The following is a 13,879-nucleotide window of genomic DNA, read 5'->3' as shown; positions in this document are numbered from 1 at the left end:
CTTTGTGCTCAGGAACACTCCTGGCAGTTTTCTTGGGAAAATCTATTTGATGCTAGGGATCGAACTTGGGTCACATGCATTTAAGGCAAACTCTCTATACTCTTTCTTTAGTTCCAGATTTATCCTTTTAGTTTTTTCCTAAGTAAAGTTTTTTGATGAAAGATCACTTACTAATCAAGATCTTGTTTATTAACTCGGACTTAATAGCACTGTAGCACTGTCCTCCAGTTGTTCATCAATTTGCTTGAGCGGGCACCAGTAACGTCTCCATTGTGAGACTTGTTACTGTTTTTGCCATATCGAATATGACACAGGGAGCTTGCCAGGCTCTGCCATGAGAGCAGGATACTCTCTGTAGCTTGCCGGGCTCTCCGGGAGGGACAGAAGAATCCAGCCCAGGTCGGCTGCTTGCAAGGAAAACACCCTCCTCGATGTGCTACTGCTCCAGCCCTTATGCAATCTTTATGTTCAAAAAACAAAACAAAACCAAAAACCTCTCATCTCCTGGTTTCCTTGGATTTTCTCATGCACAGAGTGAGAAGCCCTTGGTAAAGCTCATCCCAATAGCTGGAGCAATAGCACAGTGGGTAGGGCGTTTGCCTTGCACACGGCTGACCCGAGTTCAATTCCTCTGTCCCTCTCAGAGAGCCCAGAAAGCTCCCGAGAGCATCCAGCCTGCACGCAGAGCCTGTAAAGCTCTCCGTGGTGTATCCAATATGCCGAAAGCGGTAACAACTAGTCTCAAAATGGAGAAGTACTGCTGCCCACTCGATCAATTTGATGAGCAATGGAAGGACAGTGTAAAAGTGCTACACTCTGACTTAATAGCAATCTGAAAATGAGATTTTTCCCATCTTTCTTTGACTTTCCTTAGACTTTTTATATTGTGTGAGTGTATCTTCACTTAAGCTCATGTTTTAACTTAGCACAAGTATCACACATAAACAAATGAGGCTAAGTAGAACTCTTTGCAGGCTTTAGAATATAAGATTCAATTGCTCCAGAGTTCCTCTCCTTTACAATTCCCTTTAGCGCCCTCTGGGACCAAGACCACAGGGGATGCTGCTGAGAACCTGCTCGCCCATCCACCACTCACCACCCCCAGATGCCTTCCTCCTTCTCTTCTGTTCTTCTCTTGCATTTCGCCTTTTCTCTTTGCGCCTCTGTCGGAGTGCTGTTTTAGGGTCTGTGATCCAGGCTTGGTAAACGAACTGAAGGAAAAAGTTCAATTATTTTCTGGATTTTTAATAATCTGAACTTTAAAAAAAAGGGCCCAAAAGGAAACTCTGATTTTTATTTGTTATCACGGCACAAACCTAAGGCCTCCCCCCCACCACGACCCTAAGTATTCTGAGCTCACCTGTGCCATTTTCATGGTAATGAAATAAAATTTGAAAATAGGTGTTGAAGGAGTGTATTTCACTTGGAATTATAGACAATGATGGGTTACTCTCTGTGATCAAACCAGCTTCTTACTCAAGTCTCCTCATAGCTCCACCACTTATGATAATTAATGATTTTCTTGCACCGCACACAAAGAAATCTTCTGAAAGCCTGACTAAGTTTATTAGAGCTATTTTCTCTCATTACCCACAAATAAACTTTAAGTGAAAAAAAAAATTTCCCATCTTTCAATTCACTTATTTTGACAGAACAGTTTTGCACATTTCATCCTCTCCCATCTGAATAACAGCTAGTACCAGAAGCTTGAGAAAGGGCTTGCAGATTAGAAGAGAAAACATCACACAATTATAGTTTAAGGAATTATTCCAGAATGATAGGAAAGGAAACTGTTGTTTGCCTTTAGTATTTTCATTCAAGAGCTGTAAATAATCGCATCAAAGTAGTATAACCATGACAGAGCAATTTTGAACACCTGCCCACCAATAGTCAGTCTCCCAAGACATGCAGAAGATACAAAAGAAAGCCTATACAAAGCCAGCCATGTGTGATTATGAAGCCAAGCAGGCATGCTCTCATGCACACAAACACACCTGTCTCAGGGGAGCCGGCCTTTCTACTATGATAGAACATTTGATTAGAGCTTTTGTAAACCCAGACACTTGAATTTTATCCTATGAATTTTTAGATTTCTGAAATCTTTGAAAATACACAGTGTAAAGTAACCTGCCACTGTAATGTCAGTAAAACTAAGGAGGTAGTCAACTTTTCCATATAAGAAAATATAAGTTTCTATTGGTAAAATGGAATCCAAATCTTCAGTACAAAATCTGAATTATACATAAATAATAACCCAGGAAAGAAACATTTAATCCTATTATTAATCTAAAATAATTATCCTATATTTGCTCGAGCGGGCCCAGTAACGTCACCATTGGAGACTTTGTTGTTACTGTGTCTGGCATATTGAATACTCTCGGGCAAATCTAAAACATTTTTAAAAGAAAAAAGAACTAGATTTTGAAATGGACCAAATGAAAGAATTTATGGTAAATATTTATTGAGCATTTTAACTGGATTGAGAACCCATCAGGAATCTCTTCTTTTAGTACATAAACAGGCACACTGACTGTAACAAAATTTTAATTTTCTTAAAAAATTGGAACCACTAAATATAGGAAAAGTTCATGTTTATTTACATTTTCTTAAAAACATAGTATGAGACTAATATCCAGGAGGACTGGTCAAAGGTTGGAAGCTTGCCACAAATGATTGTGGGGTGGAGGGCAGTTAGGATAGAGAAGGGACCAGTATGACAATAACAGTTGGAAATGATCAGTCTGGACAAGAATTGAGTGTTGAAAGTAGGTACAGTGATACACATGATAATCCTTCAGTATCTGCATTATAAAGCATAATGCTCAGAGGGAGACAAAGAGAGAGAGACAGAGAGAGAGAGAGAGAGTGTATGACCTGAGAGAGAGACAGAGACAGAGACAGACAGAGACAGGGATGGGGGTTGAGGGTGGTGGGAGGGAAACTGAGGACATTGGTGGTGGGAAATGTACACTAGTGAAGGGATGGGTATTGGAACATTGTATGACTGAAACCCAATCAAGAAAAACTTGGTAACTGTATATCTCATAGTGATTAAATAAAACAATAAAAATAAAAAATAAATGATAAATCCTTTAAAAAGAACATTAATGGGGTTGAGAATTAGTATAGTGGGTAAGGTGCTTGCCTTCCATATAGATGGCCAGGTTTCAATCAGATAACATGCAGTAGTTCCTAAACCATTAGCTCCTGGTGTATGCCCAATATAAACAAAAAACATTATTATAATTTTGCTTCTAGATAATTCAAAAGTCCAAAACAAAGAAAATAAGAAAGGAATGTGGCATTCGTGAATGTCCAAGTTGGAGAAACTCTGTTGCTCTAAATGAAAATGGAATAAATGGGAGAGAGGGTGAAGAGAAAGAGGTGGGAAACTTAGGAAAGAGACTTGGTAGAAAGAGTGAGTGTAATAAAAATTTTGAAGCATTGAAAGATCCTACATCAGATCTTAAGTTATAAGTGCCTATAATTAAGTTATAATTGCCCATCAGAGCAATTTTCTTGAGATGAGAATTTAGATACTACAACAGGAGAATGAGAACCAGAGGACAAATTCTTGTTTGTCAATTTCATCTTGATTTTTGAATTTGTATTTGGGAAAGGCAAACATTTTACAGTTACAGGAACATGCAAGAGTCAGTTTTGTCTCAGTGCGTTTCACAAAAAAAGTTGATAATGAAAGAAGAGGAGGAAAACGCCTCAATCTTCTAAAGATAGAAATTTCCTCATCTGTATGATTTCTATAATTGTCATTTAACTTGTTAGATTTGTCTGGGGATAAGACACAAACACCACTTACAATAAGTAGAAAAATACAAAAGTGTACAGAAACCATCTGTGGCATCTCCAGATTGTACTTGTCTTTAGTGATTATTCCCAGTTTTATCTCTGGAAATAATCATATACTCCAGCTTTATTTAAATATCACTGATTTTATAGTCAATATAATTCTATCTTCCATTGATGGAAATCAATTGATTTTACTGAAAACTCTGGTAAAAATGTGTTTATTTTGTAAAATAGAAGAAGGTTGTTGGAGTGGAGATACTATGTAAGTCTCATAAACTCTCTTTTTGGCTTTACTAGGTATTAACCAAGACTTTCTTTAAGTTATTTGACCGATTTCTTTTTGAAAGCAAGATTGGTAGAGTTTTACATTATATATATATATATATACATATATATATATATCTTTCATGTGAATTCTTAGTATAGTTGGTGAAACTCATATGGCAGTCATAAGAAAGTAAAGGAGCCTAGGAGAATGACAGCAGTGAATATTAAACAAAAGTGAAGATCTTGACTTTAAAACATGGAGAAAACAGAGTTCTAGGTTCTGCATCTGGTCCAGCAGATGGGCTCTCCTGGGAGCCTGAGAGAAATACGTAAGTTCAGTTTCCAACAGACCTGCTGAATTTAAATAACCTGCACATGAACAAGAGCCCCTGGTGATTAAAATGGTCTCACTAGGTAAACCATTTACTTATTACTACTGGAGGAACATAAAGACCTAAGAATTCACTTTGCCTACTTAGACTGAATCAGGAGAGACAGCTTTCTCTAAAACACAAGGATAGTAAAGTAATTCCTTTTTTCCAACTCTGTCAGTAACAAAACAACCATAACATGGGTAGTTGGGTAATGTTTGTTGTGGGTTAGATTCATTGACAGAGAATTAATTTTTCTTTTTTCTTTTTTTTTTTTTGTAGTTGAATCTTCACCACTTGCATCTGTGATTTAGGAGTGAAGAGCCCTCTGGTGTTATGGAGCTGAAGTGACTTCAGAATAGTGACTGGAAGTTGAGGTCCAATTTAGAAAGGATGACTAAAGGAAAGCCAACAAGGAAATAGAACAAAATAAATCTCTTACAAGCTTATTATTCATAATTTTACCAGCTCTCTGAGAAAAAGTTTTATGCTTTTTACACATCATCACTGATGCATGCAACCAGATGTGGCCCTTTGAAAACAAGTTGTGACTTGGGCCAAGTTACCGAGAGGACAGAATGGAGACGAGACATATGTCTGCATTTTCTCTTTCTATTTTTGAAGGACTCTTGGATCAAGGTAAAAAGAAGAATAAAATAATAATTTGGCTTTTCAGAACTCCAATTGTGAAAGTTTGACCAATACTTAAAATTGTCATTGCTCCTTCATTGCACAATTTATAGAAGAGGGAAAATGCAGATGTCTGGCAAAAAGGGATCTGCTTGTCTAAAATTCTACAGAGCAGAGGGTCACACACTACACATCAGAAAACGTCAAATACCTTTGCAGCTCTGATTAAATACTGAAGAATAGTTTTGGGAAGTTTAATGACAGACTTTGGCAAGGCTAAAATGGCTGATGCAAACTTCCCAATAGCTCTCTACAAAGAAGGACAAAGCAAGAGTCATTAGTAGAAAAAAAAACAGGCTAATTATTTAATATTTGAAGTCAGTATGACTTAGCCTTTATAATTGCATCAACTATGTTAAAACGAGATGACCATTGAAGCTAGAAAAATATGTGCTCCCCTTAAAGACAGAAATACAGAAAATGGTCAATTATCTGTAAACTTAAAAAATGGTGAAGATGATCATGATCTCTCCTTGGCTGTATCAGAAGTGAGAGTTAGAATTAAAATCACTGGAATAAAGGTAAATCAGTTAAGTGGTTAGTATTTGACAAGCTAGCATACTCATGCACACAGCAATAGTCATCAAGACACACACAGCTAGCACTGAAGCTGGTGAGAAGCATCAGACAAAGTGTTTCCATGAATAACTTATTTCATACAAAATGGGTAGATGCCATCAGTTGCTGACTTTAGAAGACATCTATGGACTAAAAGATTTTTTCTATGCCTTGTATTATAACAAAGAGAAAGGAAGCAGTCTTGTTATGTAGCTGCTTCAATAAAAGAAACAGAAAAAGTTTTCAGCGCATGTAATTCTTAACAAGGAAGTCTTCTCTTTTACAAGCATTGGTTACACATTCAGGGAGATGTAGTATATAAAATAATTAAGAATTGTACGACCAATTATGAAAAGGAAAGGCAGGTAAGATGTCAAAATAACAACTGTGCTGAATATTTTCATTATTTTAATAACTTTTCAAATCTTTATTGGTACATATAAAACAATAGTTCTCAAGATGTTATGCATCATTTAAATGAGCATTTGATTTATGAACTATTTTAACATACTGAAATTAGCCCACTCAAGTGATCCAAAGCACTGTCTTCACATGTCCTCCTTGTAACAGAAAAACTAAGCTCACCAAGAAAACTTTATTTTTCATTTATGATGGAAAAATTTTAATGACAAGTGAATGGGAATCCACTCTGATGGCAGTAAAAAAGGCACTGTTAAGAGCAAGCATGGGGAATAAGTGATTTAGTGTAAACTAGAAACTTCTGTGACCTTCAATATATGTGACAGTGGCAGACATATAGACCTGAAATCAAGTTTTGTCAAAAAGGAAAAGATTTTTTTCAATTAGCTGTGGGCATGGTCTTCCCTAGCCCATAATTACCTGGAAGGCTGACTTTCGTGGAGGTTCTTCATCTTCCTTTCTTAATTCTTCTTCTTCTTCCTCTTCACTATCCGTTTCAAACAAATAATAATCTCCACTCCTGACCACTAAGCAAAACAAAATATTTATTTATTTCTGGAAAAAGGTATAGGATAAAAGGGGGATTATTAATGAAATGTTGAAGTGTCCCCTGTTCCCAACCTCAAGATATACAGAGAGTCTATAAAAAGACTATGGCAAGAGATGCTTGTAGGTAAGGAAAAAAGAGATGAACAGAACTCATCGTGTTGGTATGCCTGGGTCTAGAAAACACAGTCTTGTCTATGCCATACAGAACTAGCCATTGCTGGGTTCGTCTGGCATTTTCTTCCTTCTTTGTTGCAAATTGTACATAGGTGAATTGGATCAATTCTGCAACAATTGGTTCTATTACCAAGAATGACCAAAATGTTTTGACCATCATTTTGCAGCTGGTCAAAATGACTTTAAACTATTACAGTTTTATAATTGAGCAATTTGGGGACCCTTAAAGCTGAAGTGTAACAGAGAACTTAGTATTAACTGAATGAGTAAGAAAAGCCCATCAATCTGATTCAGGATCAAGATCAGTGGTAACTCTCAGTGTCACTTTCTACTGCATAGTCTTAGCTTCTTCAGTTGTGAAAGGGGGCTATGACATATGGTAAGACATTTGAAATGCTTAATATATATTACATCAGGAACAATTCATAAATATTGTATATGTAACCACTGAGATGCCACCACCACCCTTCTGGTAATTTCTGCACTAGCATGGTTGATGGGAACTATGTAGTCCAGCACTGCCTACTTGGAGTTCCTCAGCTGCTTACTGAAATTTGAGGGGAACTTACTGACCACAAGATGCAAGGCACAAAGAGTAACGACTGCCATTTCCTTATCTGATTCTATCTCTGCAAGAGCATATCATTGGGTTATAAGTTGTGAGTAGAGCTAACTAAAATGTCCAGAGTTTTCAATGAATTTCAGCACCCAATCTTTCTCAATGATGGTTAAGTCTATTGAAAGAGTGAGAACTGATATATATGTATATATATATGTGTCTATATATATACATATACATTTCTGCAGGAAAAAAATGAACATTTTCAGTTCTGTTTGGGTGTTCTAATGCTAAGGTATCTTTTGGATGGCATAACATGTCTTCAGTTTTCTTGTGGAAGCTCACATGGTAACGGGATAGAAGTTGGGGCTTGTTTAATAGCTGGCTGCTTATTACTAAACATGGTTAAAGGCTAAGAAATTTTTGCTCGTAATTTCAGACATGTCTGAAGCCTCCATCCATGAAGATGCAGAATAAATAAATTGGGCCTTATATCCTTGAACAGAAGTACTGTAACTTGTATTTTTTTTCTGAAGAAAGAACCAGGCCCAGGGTACTGGGTCCAGGTCTGAAGAAATAAACGCAGTACAACATAAGGTAAGAATAAGCAAGAACAAACCAAAGTTATAGCATTCATCTGACAGTAAGGAAGACCATTAAAGTAATGCCTTCATGAAAGCTCAGAGATTTGCAGGAAAGTTATATGTTCTCTATGAAACATAATTTGGAAAAATGCAGTAAATATTAAGCATTTTACCCTCATTATAGGCTCTAACTCAATAATAGCTTAAATTGTATTCAATCATACCTTCTATTACTTATATTTATGTGGACCTCATAAGCCCAAACATTTTTTAACTCAAGCAGTCTAAATACAGTTTTTGTCATTAAAAAAAACCTAGCAGTTTTATAGGTGAGAAAAGGAATTAACATATTAAACACTTTAAAATAGATTCATTTATAAAATGTAAAATTGAAGTAAAAACAGGAAAATACCCAGAGACTTGTCTTTAATCCTATTAATAAATAGAGGTATTCTTACATTTATTATTTCAGAACCTATCTCCAGCCTGTGTTTCAATGACTACATTCAATGACTGAGAGTGAAAGCAACTTTGAAAATTCCACTATCTGTTCCCAGGAATGTGGACCTATATTTCATATACTGAAAAATAAAGTGGGGCTTGGCATTGTTATAAGCAGTACTGATAGGATACAGAAACATACAGCACTTAAATGGAAGGTATCATTGAACAGCAATAATGCAACACATGTGTGCACATAGGTAGGAAATAAGAGATTTGTGACCTATGACCATGCTAAGATCTTGAGAGAATACCAATAATAAAAAAGTGTAGCAGCATTATTAAATTGTTAAATTAATTATTAAATTCACAACTGACAAACTGTCAATTTCACACAAGTCTATTCCAACCATACTTATTCTTATATTTTGTATTTACAAAATGTATATCTTTAGGTCAGAGTAAGGCTTTTGATAAAGTGCTTCCAGATATAAAGATGAGTTTTGAAATTATCATCATAAAATGTAAGCCATATATTCATCATCCTTATTTCCTTATAAACTTGCAAAAGGAAGTACATTTATAGAAAAATTTTAACATCACAGTCAGAATCTGATTCCAGACTATGAATCCCACACATCCCTGCATTATTGCACTGTAGGAATTTTATCAAGGCACATTTAATTTAATACCATTCTTCAAGAACTTGATATAATGAGGGTGAAATGAATCAGACAATCTAAGTTCAATAACCTTCATAGGAAGTTAAGATATTACCGGCTTGTAAGATGATTTTCAAAGACCGTATCCAATTCCTTCTAAAATTCAATGTTTATATGACAAAAGGAAAGACAACAACAATGATTGCAATGGGAATTTACTCCAGTTGAAAAGACAAAACATTCACTATGACACAAATCTGAAATGGATAGGTCTCTCTAAACTCGCAAAGGACCCTTTCAGAACATAAAATAGGCACAGTTTACTTGTGACTTGATAGAAATGGGATACAGTGCATTGCTATGCAATTTTTGAAAAGCTGATGGATAATAAATTGAAGAGTCATAGAGTTTTGACTTGAATTTAGGACTTGGACAGCAAATTAAATGATTCTCTTTGGAATCCAGAATTTTTTTCCTACCATAAAACTAAATTCAGTATTTGGAATTAAACTGTGTTATATTTAGTTAGACTGAACACATTTTTACTTTTTTTTTGGCTGCACACAACGTTGTCCAGGGGTTACTCATGGCTTTGCACTCAGGAATTATTCCTAGCAGTGCTTGGGGGACCACATGGGAGCCAGGGATCAAATCCGGGTGTGCCACATGCAAAGCTCTATGTGCTATACTATCGCTCTTGCCCCATATTTTGACTGTTCTTCATTAAATCAGCTTTCTGACTTATAAAATTTTCTTGGGTGAGAGGGCAATATCAGATATAAGTGACAAAAAGTAATATGGGAAAGGATTCTGATTATCTTAGCTATCTAGTGAATTTCAATCTATAGAGTCCCTCACATCATTATTAATATTAATTAAATAAAAAAGTAATATTCCCAAGACCCTATTAAGGTCTTGCTTAAGGATGGTATCTATTAATATTTAGCACAGTAAAAGTGATAAAATAAGGTTATATATCAAATACCTTCCAAAAATTCATAATTATACAGTGCACTGTTAGCACTGTCCTCCCGTTGTTCATCGAGTTGCTCAAGCTGGCACCAGTAACAAGTCTCCACTGTGAGACTTGTCATTACTGTTTTTGGCATATTGAGTATGCAGTGAGGAGCTTGCCAGTCTTTGCTGTACAGGCGAGATACACTCGGTAGCTTGCCGCACTCTCAGATAGGGTTGGAGGAATCGTACCCAGGTCGGCCATGTGCAAGGCAAATGCCCTACCCACTGTGCTATTGCTCCAGTTCGATTATACAATATTCTAATAAATTTAAATGGTACTAGATTGAAAAGGATCATTCAATTTTAACATCATTGGTCAAAAGTGATAGTTCCTTTGTTAAAAAGAATGAATATAGAATATAGCTACTGAGATTCTTAATTCATTTTGATCAGGAAGAAAAAATATTTGTTCTACATAGCATCCTGTTTTGCTTTTTAAAAAATGATTTTTGGGGGGATGGGAAGGGGAACTGGGTGCTGGGCTTTGGATTCAGCATGTAATTAAAGTCTTTTTTCAAAATGGGAGGGAGACCAGATGAGAAGTAAATGCACATTAAGTTAGCCTCATCTTTATATCCAATATTGCCAAAGAAATCCCCCCTTTTTTGCAAATAAAATCAAAGTTCTGGGAATAAGGGAGAGGAAAGTTGCTTGTATCCCCAACTTGTACCTTACAATGAGGGTCATAAACTTTGAACATAATTATTATTCTTAAACCAGAGTCCACGCTGGAGTCACGACTCTTTCTTAATAAGGGTTCTCAGCCATGAAACAAATACGTATCGGCAGCTCTCTCTATCTTAGAATTGGATATCACAGTAGTTAATTCCTTTTCCCTTTTTGACCCGCATAAACTGTGTCCAAGAGCTCATATGCCACATAAAAGTTTCTCCACTTAGCATGTTAATTAGCTGATTTCTCTGGAAAATTGGTCTATGCTTTGGAGACCCCTGCACTCTGACCCCTATCAAGTCACAAGGATCAAACAATGCATGGAACACATAGGTAATGGGACGCCTGAATTCTGGTCAAGGATATAAGGGTTAAAATCGGTGAAATTGTAAGAGGATCGAAAAACCTACTGGAAGCATGATCAACCCAAGGCCGCCACCACTGCTTTTTTTTGCCCTTGGCTTTCTGTTTGTCTGCTTCTCCTAAAATAAAATATGTCCAAGTATTAATTCTTAGAAAGTGAGAAAACAAATGTCGAAAACCACTCTTAACAACTCAATTGTCAAACCTAAATAAATTGCAAAAGTACATCAGAGGTTAGAAAAAAAACTAAACGGAATCTGACAAGTTTCCATGTATTATAGTCCATTTCAGAAGGCATTTACTAAGTGCTTATGGACATCATGCCACATGTTCACTAACTGGGAGCATAAAAATAGGAAAATTAGGGATTATCTTTCAAAAATTTACTTATTTTCTATGGAATTAACAGAAAAGAAGTATGGACCCACATTTTATTGAATAACAGTGGCAAATAAGTTCTCAAAATGCATATATTCTAATAACCCCAATTTTTTTCTTCTGATGACTTTAGTGCATTTGTTGGGAAATATAAATAAATGGTTATTAGCAAATACTATGTACTGGAAAAGTTGTGCATTATTTCTATATTTTCTTCAAATAGAAAAGCATGCAAATATCTACGAAAGGATCTTTTAAGTTTAATTGAGTATAATAAACCTATCATTACATATTATAAATATATAGCATCTTAAGTTTCATAGGAACATATGATAATTTTAAATACTATATTCAGAGGTCAAATAAATATGCATACATGTTCATAATTGTGTTTTTATATAAAATTTATCGAAATAAAAGTCAATAGTAGACTGTGTATCTAAAATTTCTTCCATAGAAGAACAAATTAAACAAAATTATTCCCTTTCTTCTCACCAAAATCTGTCTGTGGGACAGAAGTTAGGCTTTGTATTGATTAAAAGTGTCTTGTTGAAGACAAGTTGAAGACAATACTCAGAGAGTCATGGATTCATTAAATAGATATTGAACAATATAAAAAATAAATAAAATTTAAAAAATAGGTATTGAAAGAAATATGTCCCATTCACAATGAGAAGGTATAACTTGAGAAGTTAAAAATGCATTGAATATACTGGCAGAATACAAAATTATTATTTTTGAGTCCTACCTAGCACCATGCTATAGATACCTAGTATCATGCTACTAGTTAATATCTGGCTACTTAAATACAAGGGAAATATCTTGACGTACTTTCATCATCTTCTTCGGAGATATTTTGGATGTCCTGGCCTTCCCCTGATTCTTGGGTCAAGCTCAGCATCCTCTCCTTACCCTTTTTGTATTTCTGTTGTCTGGCCTTGATGCGATCCATCCTGTAAATTAAATAGTACCATCAATGACAAGAATATACCACAGCTCTCATCTGTCAGTTTTTAGGGACTGCACATCTAGGTAGATAGTTAAAATCATGAACCAAGTGGTCAAACATTTGCTTAGTAACAAGTATCTCCTTGTTTTAAAACAACATACACACATATAATTTTATACTGTGTAGATGCTAGTCTTAGTAACATGATCAAAATTAGTTATGGTAAAGTTTGATATGCAAAACTTTATGCCCATCTAAATTTTCTGCCATTGCTATTCTAAACACAGCATATTATGAAATAGAAGATACTGGATTTTTGTATTATTAAACAAATGGATAATGTCAGTGAAGTGAATTATAATAACAGGTTTCATTATAGAAAATTGAGAACACATTTAAAATGTGAGCATAAATTTGTTATATTCCTATATCTGATTTATCTAGTTAGAAAAAGCAATAACAGTTATATCAGATTTGCTGATGCATAACATATATTCATATAATACATAAGAGTAATTTTATATTTTCATTAACATACACAGACTATGGAATAGAGGAATTTATCCTAGCAAGATTTTTTTTGCATATGGGAATGAGGTTGAAATGATGGACTTGGCAAGTGTCTGTTTTCTTGGGGAAGTGACTAGGTTTTGAATATTCTGGCATCAGTTCTAATATGTGAGCTTCTGTCATAATGCTATCAATCATTGGAAATTTCACTTACTGCTTAACACTATCCTCTAAAACCATATTTTTTTTACAATAAGCTAACCAAAAAAAAAAAAAAAAAGAAAAAGGTTCTCAAATCTCTTGGGCAGTATAGGCCCATTATTTAAATGAACAGAATATGTGGCTAAAAGCCTTGACCTGGATGTGAGGAATATGGGTTGTATCTAGAGCACTGTCTCTAATTGTGGATTTTTTTCATCAAATATCATAGTTCATCAGTTATTACCAAAAGGCTGAATGATATGAAACAGTCTTGGACTATATTACATTATGTTATCTCTCAAATTCTTCCAAATCTAGGGTCTCTGAATTTATTCCATGACACCACAGATGCAATGATCAGTGAGTGCTATTGGGAAAGATCAGATATCATTCATCAAAAGTTAAGGTAGAACTGTGCCAACTAATTTAAAGAATTACAATTCCAAGAATTTAAGTGAGTGATTCAAAGCTCCGGAGTCAGTGACTGAACTCAGACTTGACCTCTGGTCTTTTCCCAAATAGTGCCCTAAACCCATCACTGCAGCTTTCTTTTAGATCACTTTTCCTTTGAGTCTGGCAACTGCCCACACACAAGAGCAAACACAACCACGATGGTGAAAATGAACATGAAGATTTTCCAGGGACGAGGCTCCCCAAGGATTGAGAACTGAAGCCTGGGATCATGTAAACTGCACATAAAAGTCAAA

General features: G+C 35.4%; 1 protein-coding gene across 2 annotated transcripts in view; it reads right to left on the bottom strand.

Moving 5' to 3' along the window:
• The window catches only part of PIEZO2 (piezo type mechanosensitive ion channel component 2), a 448,793-nt gene that overhangs the window by 46,879 nt on the left and 388,035 nt on the right, over nt 1-13,879 (bottom strand). For both annotated transcript variants that reach the window (XM_056138121.1, XM_056138123.1), the window contains 4 exons: nt 12,344-12,465; nt 11,182-11,253; nt 6,534-6,640; nt 1,097-1,211 (listed from right to left, as the gene is read on the bottom strand). In XM_056138121.1, the coding sequence (XP_055994096.1) occupies nt 1,097-1,211; nt 6,534-6,640; nt 11,182-11,253; nt 12,344-12,465 (416 nt within the window). The remainder of the gene's footprint in view (nt 1-1,096; nt 1,212-6,533; nt 6,641-11,181; nt 11,254-12,343; nt 12,466-13,879) is intronic.

The sequence above is a fragment of the Sorex fumeus genome, unplaced genomic scaffold (assembly GCF_029834395.1).
Source record: "Sorex fumeus unplaced genomic scaffold, SorFum_2.1 ptg000128l, whole genome shotgun sequence".
In the NCBI taxonomy this organism is placed as follows: Eukaryota; Metazoa; Chordata; class Mammalia; order Eulipotyphla; family Soricidae; genus Sorex; species Sorex fumeus.
The sequence above is the reverse complement of the archived record's forward strand: the minus strand, read 5'-3'. Positions and strand labels throughout refer to the sequence as shown.